Raw genomic sequence first — 17,422 nt, forward strand, 5'->3', positions numbered from 1 at the left:
TACTTAACTTTTAAAACTGTAAGTTTTTGTTAAGGAGTTAATGATAATAATTTTGGAGGGGGCCTTACATAAAGGGGGCTAACTCCTCTCCCTTTCCATGTACAGCGTCGAGACCCCCAAAAGGCACATCTACATAACATTCCGACTCGAATGATACCTCATTCATGAAAATCGGTTCGCGCGTTTAGGCGCTACATTGTTTACAAAAAAGGTAACAACAACAACAACAAGAACAAGAACAATTTTTGAAAATGCCGTTTTTGCACATTTTCGGCAACTTTTTTCTCAAAATCTATCAGATCTAGGTTGTTGCAAAAAAATTACAGTTACAAAGGAGGATTTGCCCTACATTATAAAGAAAATTTGGGAATTTTATCTTTTATAGAAAAAGAAAAAAATTGTCAAAGTTGGGTGTTTTTCAACGTTACGCTTTTTCTTGCAGTGTTTGATGATCAACCCTTATACAACTGTCCTACCGGACAGTTTTAATTAAAGCATCAATTCACTAATCTAGCTTCATTTCGTTTTACGAAGTAGATGCTTCTTAATTATCTAATACAACTTTATCACTTCTTAAAAAAACCTATATCCCTGCGTGTTTCTATTCCCCTTTATCAGGGGCGGCTTAACCTATAGTGCAGGGTGTGCAATGCACACGGGCGCCGCGGCGCCCCCTGAGACAGCTAAGAGCATCGTCTTGGACCATCATGGTACAACAATGATATGACAGAAGCGGCCAGCCAGCGCGGTGGCGGCAGTTATCAAACGCGATAACTTAGTTAATAGTTATAGCCGTGGGGGGGGGGGGGGTCAGGCCTAGGGGGCGCCAGGGTTTCATTGCACACAGGCGCTACACGAGCTAGAGCCGCCCCTGCCCTTTATGATGTAAATAGATCTGTAATTCTCATCCACACTCTGACAAAAATACATTTCCTTCCTTTAGTATCATTTTACTTTTTTGCCACCTGCACAACACACATTTCATCCATACATTTTCAAGAAATTCAAATCAAAGCATCCATTATAAAACAGTTCTATCGAACTTTACCACTCACACCAGTATCACAACAATCAAAGTTTAGAAACTAAACTTAGATTCCAAATGTCTTGATTTCTATTGTACGACATTTCATGTAGTTTGGTACGATTATAGGAAATATTTACCGTATCTCCATAATTGAGAGAAATATGATGATTTTAGCTTCAAAAGTAAAGGAAATTTAGGAATATAAAATTTAGAAACCTGTCGTTTTTATTAACTGGACACTACTCTCTGAAGTAAGATTTGCTCAAATATTTTCTGTCTGCAATTTCAGTTCCAAGCCGAAATACTAACTTCGAGATTTCCGTGAATTTTAATTTGGAGATTTTCTTTTCTTCGTAGACGCCATGCGTTAGAGACATTTTTAGTTTATGGGAGGGGTAACTTTCAGTGATTTTTTTTTTCTAGTGAAAATTCGGTTTTGTAAATTAAGATTATTTTGCAATATTTCCTTTTCTTCAAAAAAGAAATCGTATTTAAAAAGATGTTATTATATCTATAAATTACTTCTTTGTTTTCAAATAATTTAACTAACTAAATATTTTGAAAACATTTTGTAACATAGAGTGTTGAGTGGTGGGAGTCTAAGGGACCCGCCGCCAAAAGGGAAGGAGAGGGAGTTAGTTGTAGAAAAGTAAGGAGTGGACACGCACCTACCGTCCGCCATGGCCCGAAGACCAATTGGTAAAATATTTTTTTGAGCTCATTATTTTTAAATCTTAATTAACTTGATTATTTAAATTTTGTATTTTAAAGGAAACTTTAACTGTTTTATTATTTTAGTTTATTTATGGTTTATACAACTTGTTACCCAGCTGGCGTCATTATTTAATTTAAAGAAATATATTTTGGTTTGTTCAGTTTTGATATGCGTTTTTTATTTTTTATTTATTTGATATATCACCACCTCTGAGGACAACTATAACGTTGCAATTTGTATTGCGGTTCGATTCCCAACATTGTCCTTGCAGTTTATTTAATGTGATAGAGAAATATAACTAAATTTTTCGCTATTTTCCTTCATACACAAAATTTGATCAGTGGATGACCGTAAACCTAGCCAAAATCTATTTGCGAGTCTTAACTTTTTCAGCTAGATGGCTAGCCACTTTTGGCCCTTCGCGGGTTGTAGTTTGCTACAACTCTGTACAAAACTCCACTTCCATTCGGCAGCACCAATCAGTTTCTTGTGAAGAAGGACGACTCGATGTTGAAAATGTAGTTAGGTATGAAGCGCTAGATAATTGCTAGATTGCAGATTTTCTCCCCCGTAGCAGGTCTGTGCCTGGACCGTTTTCACATTCACCTCTTTTTTAATTAAACTTAAGCTAATTAAACAGTTTAGTCTAGGAGATTTTCTTAAACTATCTACCCGTCACATACTATATTTGATGTCAAGGATGTTAACAGCCGAAGAGAAACATAACGTGCAAGTCTGCATATTCTAAAATCTAGGAATATTCATGTTATAATTAATAGGAGTATTAATAAGGAATAAGATTAGCTGAGTGGTTAGCGACTGGATATACTGGATTCCAATGCGATCAAAGGTCCGAATCCAGCTGATTGCTCTTACATTTTCTCTTCGTAGAAGCTTCTTACAGCTCACTTTCCGGTAATGGACAGTGTTGTATGTAAAGAGACAACACCGTCCGCAGTACGGCAGTGTACTGGAAAAAGTTTCGGGCACCAATTACCTCAGATGTTGACGCCCCTTAAAGAATAATAATAATAAAAAGGAATATTAATGTTTTAAAATTTGGATAGGTGGATAGTATTTATTTTATTTTCAATTTCTGATGAATAAAAAACTGAACAATCAAATGGTGACATTTTCACAAAAGGGCATTCTACAAAACTTTACATGATATTTATCACAAATAAGATGGAAAGGAATGAACGTTATGGAATGCGCACTAACTAATCCTCCATTTTAAGATTGATAGTTACCCAGCATTTATTTACAAAGCATAGAACATGAAAACCATAGTGTCTACATTGTCTCTTTGACTAAGTAATTAGCAAGTAAGTGAACTTGAGAATCTTATTTTTCCACTTAAAATTACAAAAAATAAAAATGAACATAACATCACAAAGATAAAATTAGTTTATTAAATTTTAGTTTTGTAGGCTGGCCAGCGACAGATGGGACAGTGGTGATTATTTCTGGATAACCAGGTGAAGATACATTTGTGATGATAGTTGTGAGAACATGGCAATGTACACAATAGCACACCTGATCTGTACTTATCTAGACAGATAGCACACTCTGTCACTTCTTTAGCGTCGAATAATAAATCTCTACGAGACAATTCCGTGACAATATTATCATCTTCAGTATCCATCATTGTTTGCAAAGCTTCCGGCGAGTCCTTTCTAACTAGTTTCCTTTGTGGAGGACGATACTTATGTGTTGGCAATAATGAGGCATACTCATGAATAAGGGAAGGTTCTAACCAAAGAGCAGGCACGGCAAGACGTTCGATGAGTACTCCAGTCTCAGGGTCTAGTCCAATAGCGCTGAACAGAGGAGGCTGTTGTCTGAACAAACAATCAATCTCCCACCAACTAGTTCCGCGTTCATTTTCACTTCTAGGCACCTTACGGCGTGCGAACACACCGAACGCAAATAGGGAACAGACAAATAGCCTCGAAGATTTTAATAGCCGCAACCAATCCGACCGGACCAGAGAACCAGTTTCAGAAAGTGCAATCATCCTTATTGCAGAAAGGCACCAGTTACAAAACGAGGCGGTAACTGGCCAATGAAGTGCTCCGTACAGAACTAGCCATGCAGCGAACAGTAGCAGATTGCACACTACTACGGTCCACAGGACGGCAGCCAACATTCTCCACCACGATTCTGCAATCACCTGTTACAAATAAAACTATATTTAGCTGCTTCAACGAGTTACACAAAACACTTTCCATAATCGCGGCCTATTGGGTCGCTGAGTAACTATTAGAGTAGCGCACAATTAATTAATAAAAAACAGAATTTATGTAGAATGTAAATAAAGTGTGTTCAGCTATTTCTAGGGCTATCCCACAAATCAAATAGCTTTGACATTAGTGATAATGTTTTTCAGTTACTATTCTCTGTTTTCGAGGAATAGGCTATTTTTTTACTATTAGAAAAAGCTTATTTATACAAAAATATTTTACCCATTTAAATCTATTTATTTTCATGTTTTCTTTCAGCACAATTTTTGAAACTAAGATGTACTTGCTACTTAATAAATAAAATTGAATAAAACACAGGATTTGAAGAGCGATTTGATTAAATGTTTTGTTTTGAAAGCCTAATGTCCAATATTAGCAGGCGAAATTAAATTACCTTTGAAGGATTATGAATGTTCTTTCAGTTGGTATAATTAATTTGCTACAACTATTGCTCCTCATATGCAAGGCCATTTTATGGTTGAAAGTTGTGAAGCATTAAAAAGTTATAAAATGCCGCCTCTCGAAAAGAAACCATGGTTTCTTTGGATATATTAAATGAAACATCAATAAATAAACACATTTAACTTACATCCTGAATGTAAATTATGTAAATGAGATAATTTACAGATGTTTGCACCTTCGCAGTTTGTTACAGATGTAATAAGGTATAAATTAATATACAAGAATTGGGGATAATAGAAAATTAACCGTTTAATTTATAAAAACGGAGATTAATAAAAATGAACTTAAAACTGGTTTAAACTTTCTTAGCTCCTGTGACGAATACCTCCGAGATATAATTGAACATTTGAGGTTCTTGATATACAGCTGAGAACCTTTAAGATATTTTAAGCCGCTTGAAAGGTAAGTACACATTATTACCAGTATTTATAGTACCTTAAATGTGAACATATCTCCCAACTATTTCATTATTTTCTGTTTCAGCGCATAACCTTTTTAAGATGAAAAATGATATGTCAAAGATATTATGTTAAGTTCTTGAAACGCGGCTTACGTGTTTCGCGTGACCTTTTTTGCAACAATCTCCCGAAAATCACTGCGTTTCTGCAGGATGAAGATCATCTTGGAGTGAAACAAGGCAAATGTTTTTGTTCTGTTTGGGGAAGGTGTGGATGAGTGGCTTATTATTGCACTGGGTTGCTAGAAGAGGCTGGAAATGCAATTTCGGCTGTTCACAGTATATTCATGGAGCCTCTTCTCTACAAGAGAAAATTTGAGATTGCCTATCACTCTAAGTAATTCCTAGTGAATTACATTCTCTTCATCAATCATATAAAATTATTTCTTTTTATCAAACTATTTAAATTCAATTCATTTTCCCCTAAACATTGTAAAAAAAAATTTATTGGAAACCTTTAGTCACTAACTAGCTATCTTTTTACAAGCTAAAAGAGAGAAGTCACCAGCATAATGTGTTTTCTTGAAATAATTTCTCCAGGTCATTTATACAAATTATGAAAAGTAAGGCCCAAGGCGGAACAGAGCGGAAAACTATGTATCTTCGATCATTTTATGTGACCTGGGATTGTTGAAAGAAAATAATGAAATCTTTCGGCTGATTCGTTTTAAAAACTTTTAACACATAATAAACTGGAACCTAATACCAGCGCTTTTTTATCTAAATCGTTTAGCAACAAAAAATAAATAATTAAAAAGTACTTAGAATGCGCTGGATGTATGAGGGTCCTATTTTAAAGTTTCACTCTTGATTGCTAGTTTATTAAATATCATTACATGGTGGCAGCGGTGAAAATAAAGATGGCAATATAATTAATACCAAAGAAACTAACTGAGATATTAATAAAGCGGTTCAGTCCGCGCACCGCCGCCAGATAAATACGATATCCAAAATCTAGAAGAATGAATCACACAATACGAACGCTTTCAGCGGTCGGTTTAGCAAGCATAAGGTAAATGTTTTTGTCTGTTTGGGGAAGGTGTGGATGAGTTGCGTAATTATTGCACTGGTTTGCTGGAACAGGAAAGGGATTCACACAAGACAAAAAATGAAATTACTAAAACAATTTAGTATAAACACATTCTAAGAAAGAACTACTAAATTATTGAATCTTTTCCAAGCCGAAAGGAAATCAATTATAAGTCGCTCAATTAAATGCAACAGCTGAGTTTAAGGGAAATGTATTTTGGGTGAGATTGTATCAATTTAAGAGATGCCTAAGTTAAGGTTCTATTGACCTACGATTGGACGTCTGTTAAATCGTACTATACTTGTGGTAAGTAACACATTTCAAACAAGCAGAGCTGCTAAGTTGAGTAAGTAATTACGTAGATGTAGAGACAGAAGAAGTATTAACTAGTTACTAGGTAACAACTAGGTAGTATTATGGGCGGCTCTTGCTCCATTTACCGAGAATAAATCTTTTGGTATTCTAGACACGCTTTCTCTTAAAGCCAGCTGGTAACGAAGGCAGAAGAGATATAAAACAAAAAGTTTTGTGCAAGCTAGTTTTAAAAATTTCCGCGTTAGATCGTAGATTAACAGCTGTTAACCCCTACTAACACCACCTAATGAGTCTGTGTGGGTGCAGATTGATTCAATCCAAACACACGGAAATATTTTACCTGTTAGGACAGTTTATCAAGGTACATGGAGGTGATATTGTTACATGAAGCGACTTCAATTCAATATAGACTTCATCACGTAGTTGTTGATTTAGGGCAAACCTATAACTCTTAATACTGAAAGGATTTACTAATCATTTTTGGGATTGGTTTGTAATGTAAATGGGGATTATTTGTGTTCATCATTTACTAAACCATAAAAAGATGTATGTAACGTTAGCGTGTGAGACTTAAGAACTGCCCAAGAAAGCAAGACTGATTTGGGCTTAGAGGCAAGGCGGGTTCTGAAGAGAATATTTAGTTCCCTTTAAAAAGGTGCAATAGTATAACTGGAAAATCTAAGAATTGTACTAAATATACAAGAGAGACGACCAAGAAACTCCTATAAAGAGAGGTCGGCTCCATTAGTTGGATCATTCGCCGCCTTCCCCCCCTTAATTTATACTGAGTGATCTTTGCTACATTTAAATTATTAAATTTAACTTTAAACATGAAAAATAAGCAAGTAGGAGGAAATTTTACTTGTAAGAAATAAAACACAGCGAACATGTTGGCCAACAGCAGGCTGCACAGGAAGAAATCATTCATTTCTGGCTGAATAGCTTTAAGAAAGGAATTCATTGACCTCAGATTGAAATGTTCCATTTTTCTTCTTCCGTAAACAATTGTCTGATCCGGGGTTATTATCAAATAACTTGGAATTTTACCAACTTTACTGACATCTTCCTTTTTCACAGTGAAAATGCCAAATGTTATTCGTCCTGAAAACAAACAATTCGAGTTGAAGTTACAAAGTTAATTATTTTCTTTTATCAAGCAAAGGGGGGGGAGCAATGAACATTGAAATGATGTCAAAATTTCGATAAATAATTTTTGTTGGAAAGATTTAAAGTCTCCTGAGTCCAATAAAGTGGTTTTTAAAAAAAGGTCAGAAAAAAAATGGTTTTCAATACTCTACAAAAATGCAAAATCGCAGAATGCTCAGTATTTCTCTTTAGTATAAATTACCCCATGGGAGTGATATTAACTAAGCGAAGAAATAAGATCAATCTGAAACTTGGAATATATCATTGAAAACGTTACTTGTCCAGATCTACAAACGTATTTAAAACATTTTTTGGGGAAAATTTGCTTTGAGGGTACTTTTGGAAGAGAGATGAGGTCCAATAAAGTGCTATTTCGGCATTATGTACTGTTCTATCACTTAAAAGTACTTGAATAATACCCAAAATTACCAATTCAAAGAACATTTTTAATTGGAAAAAGCTTCTTACTGGTCAGAATTTGCATTTTTTTTTATAGATTTTCATTGAACTGGAAGGCGTGTACAGAACACAAGCTTATATATATTCTATATCTATAGAACATATACGCTTAATATTTAAACACAGAGGTTTAATTTTTATCAATAGTATAATGTTATTGTTTTAAATGAGTTACATAAATTTTGAGTAATTATAAAACATAAAAATAGAATTAAAAAAAGCGTGCGCGTGAACAGTGTATGCGTTCCCACTAGATTTGTTTTTATTATTATTTTTTTTTGCAAAAATCGTAGTGTAACTTTGAGTACAAGTAAAGGCCACCCCAAATGCAAAGTAACTTCGTATCGTTGATTTCATCCACCGAAGTAACAAAGTTTTTTTTTTACCTCACTTTTTAATTTTTTTTATAATCCCGAAACTCTTGAGAAATTAAAAAAAAAGAAAAAAGAAACTTGCGCACTACGATAGATAGTACTCTGATTCATAAAACCTATGACTGGTTAGTAATTATGTTTATAGAGAACCAAAACCAACTTCAAATTGATTAGTGATCGATCTACTAACAGTCCCAGATATGCGCAGTAGCCTGCTTCCTTTGACTACTGTAGAGGTTTCACAAATTTCTTTTAAAATATTTCTGACATTACTAATTGCAAACTGATTAAAGTGTACCAGTAGAACAAACTGAATTTAAACCTCCTTGGATCACTAAATAATCACATACGAAATAGCATCGATCACAAATCGCCTGCTGGAATCAATATAAAGTCAATGATATATTCCAACACTGCGAACCGAAACGAATATATTAACGAACAATTATTAATGAATAATGAATAATAATTCTTCAGATAAGTTTTTTTTTTTTAAATCTTTTATTGAAATTTGCAACTGCAAATATATATATTTCTCTCTTCCTAAAAGGGGAAAAAGAAATTAAACTGTGATTACGACTCGATTGCAATACATCCCCTTATATGAGGTGGACGGCACTTTAATGTTACACACGGAAGCTCTAACCACTTCTTCTTGCCAAATTTTATTAAAATCAAGAAAGGTTTCGAGTTATTATTATTAATAGTTTAAGCGAGTGGGTTCCTGACCGACGATTTGAAAAACATTTCAGTCACATTCTCTCAGGAAAAGTAATTATTCAAAGAATGAATAAATAAATTAAATCTAGATTAAGTGAGAAATACCTGTAAATTTTATGCTGAGGGCTGCGAGAAACAGTGGTGGATGTAGAAGATGAGTAAGCAATAGCACTTTTACACCAATGTTGGACTCTATAGTGGTAGCGTTTTGATTATTTGCTTGCAGCCATTCCTTTTCCAAGTCACTATATTCTTCTACTTTTTTAACTCGCAATGATAATTGTTCTCTTAACCACTCAAATATTGCCTGAAATATAAGGGTTTAATTTGAAATAATTGAAAAAAAAATGAACTACTGGGTTTTAATTAATTTAAATTGCTATTAATAATTTATTTGACCCTGCATTCGAAATTATTTTATAGAATAAATATTTCTATAAAAAGGATTATAAATAAAAATGTACTTGAATCCTTACAAATTAAGCTATTTCTAAACTTATGTAACATACTTGATGTACTATTTATTTAGCATACTCTGGAGATTAATACATCCCAACTGAACGGATTCGGATTAGAGTTGATTTTCACTTGTTTCACTATTAAGGAAAGGTATAGCAATTGAGCAAAATTTTCTATATTAAGTTTTCACTAAAAAATTTATTTTTGAGGTTCCCAGCATCAAAAAAAAGAGTAGTCTTTAGAAAATGGTGTTATGCAAATCTGCGTCTTAAATGAAGTACATCAAAAATGAAGCACCGTACGTCTCTCAAACGTTTACTATAAACCAGGTTCTTAAACTGATCGATTGCAAATTATGGGTTATAAAACTCCTTAAGAGCAGTTGGCTGAATGGATTTTTGTTTTCCTTTTCTGAAATTTTTCCTTAAAATTACTCCAAAAACAAGAGCACTTCTGTGGAAGGAGATTGTTTACGCACCTCTCTAATTTGTTATTGCGGTGTGAGGTAGGATAAGGAAATATTGTATATAAATAAATATCTACTGTATAAAATTTATAGGTTAGAGTCTAGAAAAGTATGGCTGGCTCTCAGGACTTTCTCTTACTGCCGCCTTTTATCTAATTAGATTTCCTCAATACTTTGAACTAGTAAAACATATTAAATATGTAAATTTTTACAAAATATACATAAATTCACTACTCTCCCTATTTAATCAATCCTCTCAATCAATAATTCATTCAATTGATCAATAACCAAAGTGATCCCTGGCTATCATACGAGTATATTATGTCCAAATTCTGAAACCATGAAAATTTGATATGAGTCGTTAGGTGGTGTATGAAAAAATTCTGTAAAACCAATCTTTCAATATACTGTAAATGAAATTTCTAAGCTGATAAGAATAAGATAAATATGCATGTTATGATAGATAAAATAAACGATTTCAAATGAAACTCTTTGATGTTGCTTACAATAATCGTGTCGCAAAGTCTCTAATAGTACTACTCGGAATTGGTTAGACTCATTAAACTCGTAAATCCGAATATGGTTGAAGAACCGTGAAACAGTCCTTACGAGAAAAAACTTACTACAGTCCTCCCTAACAACGTAAAAAATTATTGTAACCTTTTCAAAAAATAGTTCAAAAATTGAAAATCAGTTTCGTAATGTGGTACTTCGGGCCATCCGAGATTCTTCCAATGAATTGAAGTTTTGTCGTCAGATTAAGTTATTAAAGCGATTAGACCGTTCGATGATACCGAAAGGGTACTTTAGAGGGTAACTCTCTTCCTCTTGAAGTGCTCTTAAATGGATTTATCTTGGAGAATGTTTCAAATAAAAATTATAGATCTATATTTACGTACATAATTAGTGTATTAAGTTAAAAGTAATTAAAATATTGAATAACATCAAAAAACTAAAAAATCTTTTTTGTTCCAAAGAGGCTCTTCCTCTTTGGTGTAGACGAAAAGATTATTAACGAGCATACCAATCATGGCTCCAGAATGAAATATCACTACTATGATGACTACTATGATTTTTCGTTTTTGAGTTGTGCTGACCGCACGAATAAACAAAGGATGCACAACAAAAAGATACCAATTAGTAAATAAAATTCATATTATGGGATCTCTTCATTCAAATTTCCAGTGAAAATACAAAATCGAAAATCTCTAACGAGAACTTCCTCTTATTAAGAGAAAGTAATTTTAGTAATAAGAGACAGTAAAAACGAATAAATCGGTAAATAAAAAGAGTAACCTTAGTACATAAAGACTTACGTTTGGTTTAGTAAGTTGGCACGTTCTCATGATAACTCTATCTTTTGGTTTGATGCCTCGAGGCATCGCCAGTAGTAGTAGAGGCTGACTCCATCCTTTACTGTTACAAAGCCTAAAACAATCCTATAATTGAAGTTTAATCTCATTTAATCGAAACGCCAGTTATATCATTATGAATAATCTTCATTCACTTTTACTTTCTCTTAATTCTTGAAAGGGAGGTATGAAGATTTTAATTAATTATTTACTCTTTCATTCCAAGAAAATAATTGTTTTCCAGCAGATTTTCATCGGTCAAATGCGATCTGAGTACGAAAAATATTAAATGCACATATATAAGAATCTGTTGGGAGTAACTAGGTGGTCAATAACGAAAAATCTGGTAAGTTTAAATTCTTCACATTTCTTTTATAAGTTGCTTCACTTTTTTTCAACAGGAAATCCAGTGTAGTTATCTTACATTCATTTAGAATCAAAATTTTATCCATATTTTTCACACAAATCACAAAAATTAGTAAAACCGCTTTTTCTTAACAATTTTCTGAGCAGCAGGATTGGCAACTTACTAACAGGTAATGCTAAAATCTTTTTTATGTACTTCATAAATATTTTTAAGGTGGTTAATAAATATTCCAACAAAATCTGGCAGAGTTTTAATTAAAAAAAAAAAAAAAAAATGGTCAGATGTGAACATTTACACTTTTTCTCACAATAACTCTCACTAACTATCTTACTTGCTTATTTGTACATTTCAACTTATTCCTTAAATTTTCTATGACGAATTATTCCCAATGCGCAGGAATAGGGCTGGAAAGTACAGTGGAGGTTATGTACAGGAAAATGTATAATTTTTACTAAGGATTAAAATTTTATTATTTATGTGTAAGAGTGAGTTGACAATGTAGTACTTAGTAAGAAATGACTTAAGGAAACATTTTAATGGTTTAACCTAGAAATGATGGTGAATTTTAAAATGGGTTACTTTAGGAGGTTCAAATAATTTAAATTAAATCTGAGTTTTGCAATAATAAAGTGAATATGTAGATTTTTAAGAATTGGCCACTTACTTATCACAGTATACGTCGGGAACTAGTATAACTAAAAGTAAGTACAACTTTGGAAATAACGTTACTAAAATGTTAAGGAATTTTTTTTTTTTAATGAATATGTTTCTGAGACAGGTATTGCATCTGCGCCTTTAAATTGTCCAAACTATTAGGAAATACTTTTAGTTGTTTGCAGTCGGTCAATTCTATTCTGGCAGGCAGGAAATGAGCGGATCCGACCCAGGGCCTCGCCCGACGGGGCAGAAGATGACCCTCAACCCGACAAGGCGCAGCTTGATGTAGGATCTTCATTGGGGAATATGGATGTCTCAAATGCAACGTTTGACTCCTTAGTTACAGCAGCAATTTTGAGCTACTTGCAGAGGTGTAAATAGAAGTGATTAAACACTACTTCACTTCAAAAAAAATAGGTTTCTGGTAAGGAAGGTCAGTACCAGCGCTAGGTGGCGACTGAGAGGGTCTCTCTCTAAGTAGATGTTAGTTACAGTGTTATCTCCTACGTTATGTTCTGATGATTCTATATAAAAAATACTATAAAAGTATTTGTGTTGTTGTTTGCATCCTGACAATTGTGGGGCTGGTTAGTTGCTCAGCATAGGTCTGACCATATTTATTTTTTTGTCAATGGCTAGGTCGTATTCTGATCATGAAGAAGGCTTATTTCTAGATGGTGGCAGGAGCCTCGTTCCTCAGGCAACATATTGTTTTATTGGTTTTCCAGAAAACGTTTTAATCATACATTACAAGCCTGAACATTTAATTATCGTTTCAATAAAAACAAATTTAAATATTCTAGATTCCACGAGGTTTGCCCAGTAAGTCTACAAGTTAGCGTTCCACTTGGCGACCACAACGACCAAAACATACTTTTAGGCGTTCCACTTGGCGACCGCGGTCGTTGTGGTCGTGGCGAAAACGTCACTAATGACGTCATTATTTTCGCCCACACAACGACCACAACGCCCCATCTATAGAGCTGGGTCGAAGTGGGCTTTCAGAGTTGGCGCAATTTTTAAAACAAAATATGGCGACCGAAAAAATTATCTCATCTAAATGAAAGTATTATTTCATGTAAATAATAGAATGTGTTTCTCGAAAGTCTCCAAAAAATAAATAAATAAATAATTACTTATCCCTTTACATACTAAATCACTGAATAACACAAAATCATTTACCTGAAATAACTTTTAAATTCTTCATTTGAATAAAGATCAATTACTCTGATAGCTAATAATACGTGGCCTAAGTTTTCGCTTTTTATCATTGCTATTTTGTAAAATTACATTCCACTCTAATCGGAACTAGATAAAGAACTTTCTAAAGCATTATTAATAAATATCCAACTGTTGCCACAAAAGACATTTTAATTTTATTTAAACGTAAATTTTATAAATACTCCACTAAAATGTAATATAAAAAATTGAATTATATATATTCTTTTAATATAAGTCAACTTTACCAATAATTAATAAAGTTTATTATAACTGCTTATACATGGGGTTTAAATTAAAAAATAACCTCTTCAAGCTTCTAACTTATTTTCGAGGCCGCCATATGCAATGTTTACATGAACGGTTAAAACGCCCACAGTCCGTTCCACTTGGGTTTTCGATCGCAACGCCCACAAGCAAGTGGAACGGGCAAAATCGCGGTCGTGGTCGTGGTCGTTGTGGTCGCCAAGTGGAACGCACCCGATCTGTTGTGTATTAGTATTTAGTAAAATGTTATTTCACTTTGAATCGATTTTTATTTCTCTCTTTCTCCATAAGAAATTGAAATGAAAGTCACATACACTTACTACTACTGGTGAAGAAAGTATTGCGACCATATTAAATTTATTTTGATTATGAATTATTTCGATTATAAGTTTTCACTAGAAAAAAAAAACCCGTGTCTCAAAAATTGGTTTACAGAAAATGGTCAGTGTGGGTAAAAAAAAAATTTAGAAAACGGATAATCTCAGAAAGATGAAACTTTATGAATCAAGTACTGTTACAGTATCTAACTTAATTCTAACCTAGAAATGAACTCATTGTTAATAAGAGTAAACGTTATTTAAGTTGTACATTCTTTCATTTTTATTTCACTACACTTAATAACTTTTCTAGCAAAATTTGTTTTAAGGGCACTTCGAGGAGAGATTAAGTAGATACAAATTTTTACTTCACACTAATGAGCAGTTTTACATTTTGGTTAACATAGTTAGATAATCTAGGCATTATTATCAAGAATTAAATGTGTTTTAAAATTCACATTTTAAAGATTTGAAGAAAATTTGTGTACTTAGAATGTGAGAGTAGTATAAAGAAAAAGAAGTGCGAGAGTTCACATCATATTTCTTAATTTGGTTTATAGACTGGAAAAGCTTCTTATATTTAAAAAAAAAAAAAAGAAAATCATTGAACTAATATCACCTATGATCAAGACGGCAATTAAAGATCCCAGTTCGAATTGCGAATGGTGCTAACATATTTCTCACTATAGTCCATGTGTAATCATCCAGTAAAGGATCCATTTTTGTCATGGGAATCACTTGCACCAGCCAAACACTGTCTTTAGTGTCCTCAACTTGTTCATAAAAATGAGCCGCACCAGTAAAATGTGACGGATTTGGAGTTGATGTCAAGCGCTCTTTTTCTCGAAGATTTACTTCACCCAATTCTTCTACTTCGTCCCGGACTACATCGGCTAAAAATAATATTTAAAAAAAGACATTAGGAAAATTCACTAACATAAGTAAACTTCAAGGCAATATGGAATTTCAAATGAATTAGAGTTCAAGAGAAAATAATACGGAATGAATGATTAGTAGAGAAAGAAAGTATCACAGTGGAAATAGACAATTTTGTTTCTTTCTTTCTTTTAAAGGAAAAATGCTTATGCATCTGTGGCTGACTGATAGTCCGTGAGTGAGTAATGTACAGGCAAGAAACCCTCTCTAGGGCTGCAAGGAGTTGACCTCGACATATGCTCTTTCACATCCGTTCTCCATTCGTTCCTTTAACAAGAGTCCTACTTTTTGCGTCTGAAAACTGTCTCGATGAACATCGCTACCTAGTCACATAAATCTGTGTGGAAAAGCAGGATTCCTACTCTTTTCTCCACTATTCGATCCAGGATAGCAAGCAAATTATTCATCTTTTTTCTCCTCTATTCTACCATGTTTTTCCCTCACACTATAGGCCATCTTCTGTTCTAGGAATATTAAATCAACCTGCAAAGACTAATGCGGCGGACTCTTCTTTAGACCAAAGGTATCTGCTTCCAATAATTTTCTTTAGTTGAGATTTTGCATGCATACAATTGTATAATATTTTTGCTCCTGTCATCAACATGTGCCGTTATTTCGCTATAAGGCCCTAAAATTTGCTAGTCTATTTAATGCTGATGTATCTTTGGATTTCTCTGAAAAGTGCCTGCCCTGCTCCCAAAACGAGAAATTAGCAACGAAATGACACGCCCAGACACCGTGCTTTTGGAGACAATGTTTCATTTCCCTCATGAATCTGGACGGTTGTAGTAGAGACTTAATGTGACGACCACCTTTTATCTTACGCCAGGCTGACATTGATTCTCGAACCAAGAGCTCGCGTGCCTCTTAACTTGATAAGAGGTTTAGCTGAGTCTCATAGGGGTCAGGTGTGACTTGCGATATCATTTAACTCTCTTTTCAAGGAATTTTCAATCTGCATCTCTATAAGCAGGTTGCCATCATATAATATATTCCACAACAATAACAAGTAAAAAAAAAAGTGTTAAAAAAAATTGTTGATTTATATAAAATGTGTAACAACCTTTACAACTGTACTAAGGGTAAGTTGTGTAAGTGTTCACATTTCACTTATCATAGAAACAATTTTTTAGATAAAAAGTAAAAATAACATTGGATTAAAATAATGAAAAAACCAATGTGAAAATTACATGACCTTTTATCTGTCCCCAATTTATGAAATTAATTTTAGTTTATACATATTATTTACTAAAGTTTGCCGTCTATATCATTCTGACTGCCAAATCACACCAATACAAATGCTTGAAGAGTTGTATTAGATTGGTATACGTTCAGGTCTTCTAATCAGCCAAGAAAAAAATGTGTTCATGACCAATTCCAACTAAGCAAACATATTTCTCAAGGTAAGAAGCTGGAATGAAGATAGAAGCCATTTATTTCGGTCAAACTAAATCCTTCACCGATACATTTGCTAAAGAAGTGTACCGTAGAATGTCAATGGTTAAACAAAAAAGTTTATACTGTAGGAATTTCGGAACCTACAGAACCTTACCTAAAATACTGCACAGGTTTTTGTTTTCATACCTAACATCAATAAAATAGTAATGGTCTTAACCATAAATTTTGTTAATTATGATCAAATAGCCGAGTCGAAATTCAAGTTAGTGTAAATTCATGATGTAGTAAAGCCGTGAATACACTGAATGTGCATGTAAAATAGACTCATTGCATGTTTCGCACAAAAATCTACTACTTTACACACTTCTAAGAATAATAAAAAACTTACCTGATGCTTCAACTAAGTGTGCTAATTCTTGTTTTTCGACATAGCCAGTATAGCTGACTCCTCTAACTTCAAGCAATTGTTTCAATTGTCTTACACTGAGCAATATAGGATTAATTGTATGAGTTGTGAGAACCCCTTCCTGGTAACGTAGCATAATGTCAAGGAATCGAAAAGCCAGAAACACCAGCAACAAATAAGTGAGAAGAAGAACCAGGGCAACCCATGCTGAACGCATTGTAACTTTAAAGCATTACCACAAATAATCTATTACACAGTCCATCTAAAACAGGAATTTAATTTCTTAAATAATTGAGCTAGTTAACTGATAATGACATGGTTTGAAGTAAACTTACTTAGTGCTCCTTACATAAAAAGTACGAAATTGTATTCAAGGACTTAACATAAAGTAAGAGGCTATGAAGTTCAAGAGAAGATTGTTTTTTTCATTTTCTGTAGAAAATCTAAATTTCATTACTTTTTCTTTATGATGGGTTTAACTTTTTAAAACTTACTTCTGCTTAGAGACAATTTAACCACTAATAACTTATACAATATGTCATGTTCTCGAGATACGCTACGAAAACACTGCCCTGTGCCCTGTCTTTATCATTTCTACGTTACACCTTATTATTAAATCCTACATAATAAA

The 17,422-nt window shown here is 33.5% G+C and overlaps 1 protein-coding gene across 1 annotated transcript; it reads right to left on the bottom strand.

Moving 5' to 3' along the window:
- Positions 1-2,806: 2,806 nt before the first annotated feature.
- Positions 2,807-17,407, bottom strand: LOC141462175 (E3 ubiquitin-protein ligase RNF103-like). Its single transcript, XM_074143812.1, has 7 exons — positions 17,127-17,407; positions 16,774-17,053; positions 14,671-14,944; positions 11,190-11,301; positions 9,054-9,255; positions 7,112-7,350; positions 2,807-3,915 (listed from the first exon to the last, which is right to left on the bottom strand). The coding sequence occupies exons 2-7, from the start codon at positions 17,006-17,008 to the stop codon at positions 3,154-3,156; spliced, it is 1,824 nt and encodes a 607-aa protein (XP_073999913.1). The 5' UTR covers positions 17,009-17,053; positions 17,127-17,407; the 3' UTR covers positions 2,807-3,153.
- Between the last annotated feature and the right edge of the window lie 15 nt (positions 17,408-17,422).

This window comes from Rhodnius prolixus, unplaced genomic scaffold (assembly GCF_049639745.1).
Source record: "Rhodnius prolixus isolate KJV_2025 unplaced genomic scaffold, Rpr scaffold_18, whole genome shotgun sequence".
Lineage (NCBI taxonomy): Eukaryota > Metazoa > Arthropoda > Insecta > Hemiptera > Reduviidae > Rhodnius > Rhodnius prolixus.

Excerpts from the sequence above, each read along its gene's own strand:
- LOC141462175 (XM_074143812.1), bottom strand. The coding sequence starts at position 17,008 with ATGCGTTCAGCATGGGTTGCCCTGGTTCTTCTTCTCACTTATTTGTTG. Across the intron at positions 7,351-9,053 it reads CCTCAGCATAAAATTTACAG|GACGAATAACATTTGGCATT; the intron begins GTATTTCTCACT and ends GTTTGTTTTCAG. Across the intron at positions 3,916-7,111 it reads CTGTGTTTTATTTCTTACAA|GTGATTGCAGAATCGTGGTG; the intron begins GTAAAATTTCCT and ends TATTTGTAACAG.